At 45.0% G+C, this 9624-nt stretch overlaps 2 protein-coding genes across 3 annotated transcripts in view; one reads left to right on the top strand and one right to left on the bottom strand.

Annotated features, from left to right (window-relative positions):
- Nucleotides 1-1825: 1825 nt before the first annotated feature.
- Nucleotides 1826-6723, top strand: plp1b (proteolipid protein 1b). 2 transcript variants are annotated; one of them, XM_061739913.1, is made up of 7 exons: nucleotides 1826-1980; nucleotides 3944-4130; nucleotides 4215-4371; nucleotides 4599-4776; nucleotides 5004-5077; nucleotides 5161-5226; nucleotides 5936-6723. In XM_061739913.1, exons 1-7 carry the CDS (start codon nucleotides 1977-1979, stop codon nucleotides 6005-6007), a joined length of 738 nt encoding a protein of 245 aa, XP_061595897.1. In that variant the 5' UTR covers nucleotides 1826-1976; the 3' UTR covers nucleotides 6008-6723. The 2 variants fall into 2 exon arrangements, with proteins under 2 accessions (XP_061595897.1, XP_061595896.1); XM_061739912.1 differs by lacking the exon at nucleotides 1826-1980 and adding an exon at nucleotides 3367-3612.
- Nucleotides 6707-9624, bottom strand: part of si:dkey-125i10.3 (cell surface glycoprotein 1) — a 13968-nt gene continuing 11050 nt past the window's right edge. Inside the window, exons 7-10 of the mRNA XM_061739911.1 lie at nucleotides 7577-9624; nucleotides 7416-7478; nucleotides 7172-7274; nucleotides 6707-7078 (exon numbers count right to left, since the gene is read on the bottom strand). The exon at nucleotides 7577-9624 is cut by the window's right edge and continues 61 nt beyond it. Of these exons, the coding sequence (XP_061595895.1) occupies nucleotides 6974-7078; nucleotides 7172-7274; nucleotides 7416-7478; nucleotides 7577-9624 (2319 nt within the window). The 3' untranslated portion in view covers nucleotides 6707-6973. The remainder of the gene's footprint in view (nucleotides 7079-7171; nucleotides 7275-7415; nucleotides 7479-7576) is intronic.

The raw sequence follows: 9624 nt of genomic DNA, 5'->3' as shown, positions 1-9624 counted from the left end.
TCATGCAGTAAAACAAATCCCCCAGTTCCCCTCCGCAGTAGGTCAATGCCACTGAACTCACAAGCGTATTCGTTGTTTGATGGCTGCTTGTTTGTTTTGTCAGAAGATAACACAAGACTCATTGCAATAACAGGGGAAAGAGAGGGTGCAAATGTTTTTAGAGCCCCCCCACCGTACAAACACTTGCATATTGTTCATGCATATTCAGTGCATAAACACTGGTGAGTGCGTCTGTCAACAGCAGACGGCGACTAAAGTAACTCAGACAAATTGCAGCCCCAGATCTCATATCTGTGGTGCATACCCACTGAGTGCACTTTTTTAAGGTGATTATTCAGAATGTATACTGATTATATGCAGCTTCAAAGCATTAGCGTGTTACTGATCACCTGTGACATCAGCTTCTGTGCGGTAAAGATTATTCATAAATTCTCTATTTTGTGTCACCCGAGTAAAAAATCTCTTTGAAACTTTTCCTCCCACGGTATCTTTTGATTGTCAACATTATTTCCCACCAAAGGTAATGCTTATATAGCCTTATATATATATATATATATATATATATATATATATATATATATATATGGTACAGAGGTTAATTAATGCTCCCAGTCGGCCTCTTTCTTGCCTGGTTTTCTCTGAGATTTCAAAGACATCATTCTTCTGCACTTCACTTTCAATGTGTTTCATTAATCCTTTCCACATACCAATTACTTGATCCCTAATTGCTCGAGGTTTTTTTGGGAGATAAAAGGCTACGGAAGGGAAACCAGAATCCAGCGGGCTATTAATTTTTATTTCACCGTCATAATTTGTGTCCAGCGACAGATCAGTCACTGAAAGGATCTCACTTTTAAAGGTGCGCCGTGTCTGCAGCAGTCGGGCAGACTCTTAAGGTGTAGGATTTATGAATAATGATGGCCCTCTGTTGAAAGTTGAATGCAGGTAGATGATCTATAATGACATTATTGCTGTGATTTGATTGTGATGGACTACATTCACCTGGGCTATAAAATATCAAAGGAAAAAAAAAAGGATGAGAGCTTTCTCTGAACCTTCGGGGGGAAAAAAATCAAATTAAATAGTGCTGTGTTTTCTCCGGCTCCACACTGGCTCCTTTGTCGTGAACCCAGCTTTGACATCAACTGGGTCACACATGAGGGAGGGAGGGGGTGAAGGAGGGCAGCAGCTGGACCCAACCATCAATGTCACCCTTGTTACTCAACTTCATCAATGTCGCTCCCTGGCTTCTCGAATTATTCCCCTCTTTTTTGGGGTCTGCACATACTTTTAATATATGTGCTTCCTTAAGATGCTGCTGTGGAGCGCACCGGCTTTGTGCACAGCACTGACATCTGGAATGTGGATCGGCAGGCAGGCGACACCACCCGTGCTGACATTAAACACACATCAATTATTAAAAGTTAGTTAGATGCACCTTGAAAATCAGTGTGAGCAAAAACTAAAACTAAAACTTGTGTTGAAAGCGTTTAAAAGCCACGTTGTTGAGGAATTTTGTGCCGAGTGAGTAAAACTGTGGATGTTTGTCCTAAAATATGAAAAATGGCTTCAGTTCAAACCATCCGAAATGTGTACACAGGTTTCATCTTCGTGTGTGATCTCCTGTGTCTGGTCCTGTGGGCACATTTGCTCATTTAATCAAAGGAAGAAAGGACAGAAGGTCCAAACTGCTGTGTATGACATCATAAACCAAACTGAAGGATCAGATAAGGATTTTGGCCCCTCTCCTCGTCCCCATCCCAAACTCACTGCTCCATAAATAATGACTGGCAGCTGAAATGGGACTTTGTGACTTTAAGATGGGACTCGGGGAGACGTGGTCTATCTATTGTTGATGAGACAAAAGCGCGCGTCAGATTCATATAGGAGTGGCGGGGAATAACTTCTCATATCCTCATATCACAGTCACAAAGCCAGCCAGCTAAACTTCAATATCCCCACATTTCTTTCTGGACATGGGTGAGTGCACAGAATTTTTAATAACTCTTATCATTTCTTATTAATGTGATTTGAGAAACTCTGGATTTCAATAACTTACTTCTGTTGCCTTTAATAATGCGCCTTCCATGCCTGGATATATTGCGCTCATGCACGCTGAGCAGTTTGCTGCAAATTAATCCACATTTTCATTTGTCAGAGGCATTTTTATGTCCAAAACAAGACTTACTGATTTATGATTGATTCAACTTTTACCCATACTCCTAATATACGACTCTGTTTAGCATGCGAAGATGATTTCAGGGGACTGAAACCAAAGCATCACTCGGGCTCAGCCAGGACTACTTTTCGGTAAAGAAAGAAAGAAATCCTTGTTATCTTTCTGATATTTTTTCCAACCATAACCTAAATGGAATCAGATTAAGAGAGATGCCCTCATCATGCCAAGGCCATGCCAGGTCACTCGTGTGGAAGAGGTCAGACACTCCCACATGTGTCACAGCAGAAATTAGCAAGATTTCCATGACAACTGTGGATGCAGACGGGTTTTTCTCTCTCTCTCCATTAGAAGCAACTTGTGTGCAGGTTTTTTTCAACAGCTTCAGAGTATTGATTAGCCACCTTGCAACTAGTGACAATGCACTCACGGCCTTTTCACAGGATTCACGTGGAGGCTGCGGTTACATTTTTCACTCTGTTGGTACAAGCACCGCTGCAGCACAGACCAAGTGTGGGCGTCTGAAAGCACCATGATTTGGGGGGCGATCACTCTTCCTGCCACGGTTATTTATACTCTACAAGCAGATTACTTTTTTCTTTTTTCTTTTTTTAAATCACAGCTTCTCTTCCCTCCAACTAAAACACAAAAGGCCCACTCTGTGACTTTAATAACAGGTTTTATGCACATAAAGACAGTTTCGGCACCTATGTATTTCAGAATGAGTATACCGGTAAGTGGGTTTGTTGTTGTTGTTGTTGTTACTGTTAAGATATTCAGATATTCCCCCCCTCCCTCTCCCCATTCATTATGCTTTGACCCACTCTTTGAACACTCAAAGCCCCCCCCGCCCCCCCCAGCAGCGCTGACCCTCGGTGCCCTGGTACCAGCCTCAGCCATGGATGGAGGATGGCCTGAGTAGTGACACTGCCAGCGGTGTTGAGATGGTTCCGGTGACCCCCGCCACCACCACATACGTGTGCCTCTGCATCTGTGTGTGTGTAGTGGTACTCTGGTCTTTGTTTGTTTGACATCACTGCCCTTTGTCCCCCCGTCCCCCCGCCCCCCCCCCCCATGACCACTCTGGACACAATGGACATTGTATGTACAGCCACAAAGACGAGCTCTCTCCTCAGGCTCCTGAGGCCAGCTCTTCGCCGCCATCCCTAAGTGGCCTGGTGACGCCTGTAACCGCAGGAGAAGGAGGGCTGGACCACATCTAGTGACGGGTCCGAGCCGCGAGGTGTTGGCACAAGCAAGGGGAGCTTTCACATACGGATGAAATCAGCGCAGAGAGGCTTATTGTACAGTGGCAGCAGCTTGTAGGCAGTACTGTACATCACTGCTTGGCACTGGGACCTTTCTCGTTGTGGAGTTACAGCATCACAGGCTGCAAATGTTTCCGGTCAAGCAGCCTTGGCTTTGCAAAGCCTTAGGTGCTTTCCTCTATCCCATTTCTGCATTTATTAACACTTTGGATATTTGCTACCTGCTTCAACGCCGCCGCTTACACTGGAAGACGTGCATGAGATTGTTGTGGAGTCAGTGGTGACTGCTTCTGTTTGGACGCTTTTATTGGGAAATCGCTGCTTTTTTAAACCTTTTTTCTGTTGCTTTCTTGCCTGCCGGTGGGGTTTGGGTGTATATTCATGGATTTGCAGACAAAGCAAGCCCTTTCTCCCAGCTCACCCACCGTGGCATAGATGTGCTGTGTGGTTATATGTGCGGTGTGTGCCGCCTGTTTGCTGATATATTATGCCCCCTCAGGTTGTTATGATTGCTGTGTCCGGTGCATTGGGGCAGTGCCCTACCCGTCGCTGGTGGCCACCTTGCTGTGCTACGCCGGCATGGCCCTATTTTGTGGCTGTGGGCACGAAGCACTGTCCCAGACCGAAGTGCTCGTCGAGACTTACTTTGCCCGCAACATTCAGGACTATGTGGTCATGGCGTCTTTGTGAGTGATTCTTCAACGCATGGTTCTTTTTCTTAAAACTCTCTGAAATCTGTCTGACGAAAATTCTCCCTGTGATTATCCCAGCATCAAGTACTTCCAGTATGTGATCTACGGTCTGGCGTCATTTTTCTTCCTCTACGGCATCCTGATGCTGGCTGAGGGCTTCTACACTACGAGCGCCGTCAAGCAAACCTTCGGCGAGTTCAGGAGCACCCAGTGTGGCCGCTGCCTCAGCCTGACGGTGAGAGCATGGGCGGGGATGGGGGGGGGGTGACATCACTTCATTGTTGAGCGGCTCAATGCTGGGTTGTGTTTAGCTCCACGGCTGAATGACATGTTCTTTGTTCACGCCATTTCTACCCAGAATCGTGAATTATTGTCGATAGCAGGTTTGACGACACCCCCATCCATCACACCGACACTCGGGCAGTTAAGCCAGAAGTCTGCAACCTTTTTTTGTTTCTACAGTTTGTCATAGTGACATACATCTTGGCCTTCATCTGGCTGGCCGTGTTCGCCTTCACGGCCATCCCGGTGTTCTTCCTGTTCAACATGGAGCAGACCTGCCACAACATCAACATCCTGGCCGAAACCACAACCAGCATCAATCAGCATGGCTGGATTTGCATGGACGCCAGACAGTATGGTGGGTCGCCCTTAAGATGACTAACCGTAATGAGGACGCTAATGTTTCCCGTGAGAGCGATGAATGAATCAGTGGGGAGTGGCTGCAAGACTGATGACTGAATTACCCTAGAAGTGACAAAGATAACTACAACTTCATCTTCACGTCTTCCCTCGATGTGCAACATGAGTTGTTATGATTCGGCGTCGGTGAGAGATCCCTCATTTACGTCACGTCTTCATTTTCAGGTCTGCTTCCTTGGAACGCGATGCCAGGCAAGGCCTGTGGATTGACCTTGGCGTCTATCTGTAAAGCCAGCGAAGTGAGTATATAAACCCATAGAGGGACGACAATAATGTGCACAAGACTGGTTTGTTTTAACATGTTTCTGACTTTCTTCTACAGTTCTACGTGACCTATGACTTGTACATAGCGGCATTTGCCGGAGCTGGGATCACTCTGTTGGCACTGGTGAGCAATTGCTTCTGCACTTTGCTGCCTCCTCTTCATTTAAATCAATCAAACAAATGTAAAGTATCATACGAGTTTATCAGAATTGGGGGATTTATTCTGCGTTTGGTACACAGCCATGCAGGTTAATGTGCTTTTTATTCGCCCCTCTTACACGGCGGAAGGACTGAGTCTGCAGAGATGACAATCGCTCTCCATATAAACAGTGTCATAAATAATTTACAGGAACCCAATGAGCATTTCATTTTAAGATTAACTATTTTGGTCCAAAGAAAAAACAAGTTCCTTCCACTTCTGCTCATGTACAGACATTATTTGGAGTAACAGGCACACCTTGAAAGTGCTTTTATTGCTGTGGGCATAACAAAGAAAGCTAGTATCAGTTTGATCAGAGACTCTGGTGAAGGTGGACGTATTCGCCGAAACATGTCAGGTATTTAAAAACATAAATATTCTTGTCCGACAAAAAGAATCAGCAAGTTAAATTGTAAAGTCATGGACAAAATGAACTTTATTAAACTATTATCAGTTTGTTTGTCTTCAAGAAAAACCCATCAAGTTTCTTTTCCAACATGAGTCCAAAATAAAAATGTGTTTTCTTTGGTCTGTTTTCCCCCATTTATGGCAAAATATTTAGTATCTCTACAATTATTTTAAAATGCCGTATTCCCTCTTTAGTTCTCTCTTTCACACATATTTATCTTTGCAGATTCTGTTTCTCATTGCCACCACCTACAACTACGCAGTGTTGCGGTTCCTCGGCAGTAAAGGCATTCGTTAAAAGTGGCAGGACATCCTTCCAACCCTCCCTCATCATCCGGCGTTTAGCTGGACGGTCGGCGCGTGCAACTCTCTTCCTCGGTGAAACAGCAATTTTCAAACCTGAATCATCTGCAACTTTTTTTGATGTCAAATAACAGACAACTATTTCTGGTCACTGCTTCGTATGAACAACAGACAGAGAGATGGAGATAATTCACACCTGGTAACGAGCTCCACAAGTCATCCTCTCAGATGACTCTCTTGGCTTTGTTGTTCGTCCTCTTTCTGTGGGTTGTATTTTCTCATTTTATCCTTTCTGCGAGGCTTCCCTGGTGCTGATTGTGATGTATGATGTTTCATGAATAATTAAGAGCAATGACAGCTTGCTTGGCGAGTCATAATTGTGCTCAGCGTTGTACTGGAGCCCATATTCGTCCTGAATCACCATCTCGTGCATCAACATCGTGGAACTAAAAGTGACATTGAATGTGCCAGTTTCCCCTTTAAGCTTTTTGCCTCTCAGTACTTTTACAGTGCGTTTGTTCATGATCAATTTATGCTTTGTTTAAATAAGACCATACAAGGACGTGTTTTGGTTACTAGTTTTTAAAAAAAAGTTACTGCAGCATCAATGCTTCTGTAAATGATCTCCAGCTGACTAGTCATGTGTGTGCTTATTTGTAATGAAGGCTTAATAAACCATTTAAAACTGTGGCATTTAATTGGAGTTTTATTTTACCCATATACAACAGGCTGTTTTACTTCATTTATGTTTATTATTAAGAATGTTATTTTTATTTATTGCTGCAAGGTCTTTTAATCACACAATTATGAAACATGACAATATAACACGTGCTTATTATCAATAATAAAAATTGTTACCAACAACTGGATTCAGAGTTAAGCCAATGGCAAGGTTCACAGCTTACACGGTACGTTATTTACAGGATATGCTGAGGGGAAACATGTTTGCTCTGGAAAAGCATCAGAATTTGAGAGTTTTTATGAAGCAGTCGCCACACTGGATCAGGTTTTCATGCAAGTACATGTTGGTCAACAGGTCTCCCAGGGCCTTTGCACAGATACCACACTGCAAAACACACAAAACAAGAGCCACCATAAATACTTTATATATAGTTTATCTATTCATAGATAGACAGTAAGCTCTCTAAAGAAGACCAACCTTGAGACACTCCTCATGGGAGATTATTAGAGAATCACCAAGACTGATCTTGACATTTCCATCAACGACTTGTTTGCAGAAAGAGCAGGTAGCTCTACCCGCACTGAAGTAGAGAATTGAAAACATAGTAACCACTAAGTGTTTAGACTTTCAGTTCATGCAATAAAGATGTGTTGATTTAGGATGATAATAAAATGTGAAAATATGGGGGTTAGAGTGACTATGTGAGATACTACAGACCTACCTGGACACATTCAGAGTTTCAGGGGAATTGTGCTCCTCTGCAGGCTTCTGGGAGATTTCAGAGCTAGAAAAGGGTAATAATGATCAATAAATGAAATGCAGCTCACCACATGGACAATGTGCTTATGAATGATGTTGTTAGTTATGTAAAAGGTTGCTCACATGTTGGTATTATCAGCCTGTTCTTTCAGCCCGGGCTCCTCTGGGACTGATTGTTCTGGATCCTCCACAGCTTCGGGAACAGCTTCAGCTGAAGGGGCCTCCACATCTAATGCATCTGTCAGATCAATGACTCTGTCGACTAAATGATCACTAACAGCTTCAGCGTGTGCAGCAGGCACGGGCTTAACAGCGTCTTCGACATTCAGCTCCGGCATGTGGTCTGCTGCATCCTCAGGTGTTGGCTCGACACTTTGTTCGGCGTTATCCTCAGACTGGGCTTCACACTCGACCACCTCTTCGGTTCTGCTCGCTGTCTCTGGCTCTGCCAGGCGTGCAGACTCCACTTCACACTCTGCAGACCTGACGGGAGCTTCAGCAGCAGGTGATTCAGACAGATTATCAGGGACTGGTTGCACACTGGTGAGCGGAGCGGCCTCGTCTGCCGGTGTTGCTTCGTCAGCTTCGTCAGCAGCAGGAATATCAGGTAATGATTCCACTTCAACCCCCGCAGTGACTTCAACAATTTCTTCAGTACTTTGTTCTGAAGGTGAAAGCTCATGACTGCCCTTTGTGGTAGTTTCAGCAGTGGGATGATCAACTGATTCAGGGAGAGGATCAGGGACTTGTGCACTGTTTTCAGGTACAACCTCTTCCTCTGGTGCTGGGTCATCAGCAGCAGGGGCCTCCGGCGTTTCCTCGACTTCAGCAACAGTTTCAACAATTTCTTTGGTATTTACTTCTGAAGGTGAAAGTTCATTATTGCCATTTAGAGTAGATTCAGTAGTGGGATGATCATCTGATTTAGGGAGAGGTTCAGGGACTTGTGCACTGTTTTCAGGTGCAACCTGTTCCTCTGGTGCTGGGTCATCAGCAGCAGGGGCCTCCGGCGTTTCCTCGACTTCAGCAACAGTTTCAACAATTTCTTTGGTATTTACTTCTGAAGGTGAAAGTTCATTATTGCCATTTATAGTGGCTTCGGCAGTGGGATGATCATCTGATTCAGGGAGAGGTTCAGGGACTTGTGCATTGCTCTCTAGTGCAACCTGTTCCTCTGGTGCTGCGTTATCAGCAGCAGGGGCCTCCGGCGTTTCCTCGACTTCAGCAACAGCTTCAACAGTTTCTGTTGTACCTTGTTCTGAAGATGAAAGCTCATTACTGCCATTTATAGTAGCTTCAGCAGTGGGATGACCATCTGATTCAGGCAGAGGTCCAGGGCCTGGTTGTGCACTGTTTTCAGGTGCAACCTCTTCCTCTGCTGCTGCGTTATCAAAGACGGGCGAAGTCTCCGGCAGGGTGATCTCCGACGATTCCTCAACCTCAAACTCAGCAACAGTCTCAACATTTTGTTTTATGTCTTGCACTGGGGGACATGCGTCACAACTGACATCCGTGGGGATTTGGGCTGCAGGCTGAGAATGTGATTGGTGCATAGTTTCTACCAATATATCAGGAAGTGAAGGCTCACTTTCTTGGAGTGAAGCATCTTGTCCTGACGCAGCATTAGTCACATCACTGGTCTCAGAAAGTGACTCTGCAATAACTTCAGTAGAAGCAACTACAACATCTTCTTCTGCCTGCTGTGTGGGGAAGTTATCTAAACTTTCCCCGGTTGGCTGTGCAGATATTTCTATACCTGCATCCTCCAAACTCGTTGCACTTGCTTCCTCAGAATTGACCAAAGATTCCTCTTGAAGTGTCACTTCAACTACGGGGGTAGCAGGAGTTTCAGCAGTGCCACCAACAGCAGCCACCTCTGAATCATGACTTTCTACATCAGCATCTCCGGAGACCTTGGTCTCATTGGGATCTGTGGCTGACGGGTCAGTCGGTTCATCAGCACGACCATCCTCATGTCCAGCGGCTGCGTTGGCAGGTGTTTGCTCAGATAACCCCGGAGAAGACGCTGCCTCTGAATTTTCGTTGGCTGAAGAAACTTGTTGGATGTCTTGTTCAGTGTGAGCATCTGCAGAGACCTCAGCAGGTTCCGCACTGGGCTCCACATTTGACTCATCTAGGGATAAATTAGCATTTTCCTCCTTTATTTCTGC

This window comes from Cololabis saira, chromosome 14, assembly GCF_033807715.1.
Source record: "Cololabis saira isolate AMF1-May2022 chromosome 14, fColSai1.1, whole genome shotgun sequence".
Lineage (NCBI taxonomy): Eukaryota > Metazoa > Chordata > Actinopteri > Beloniformes > Belonidae > Cololabis > Cololabis saira.
The sequence above is the reverse complement of the archived record's forward strand: the minus strand, read 5'-3'. Positions and strand labels throughout refer to the sequence as shown.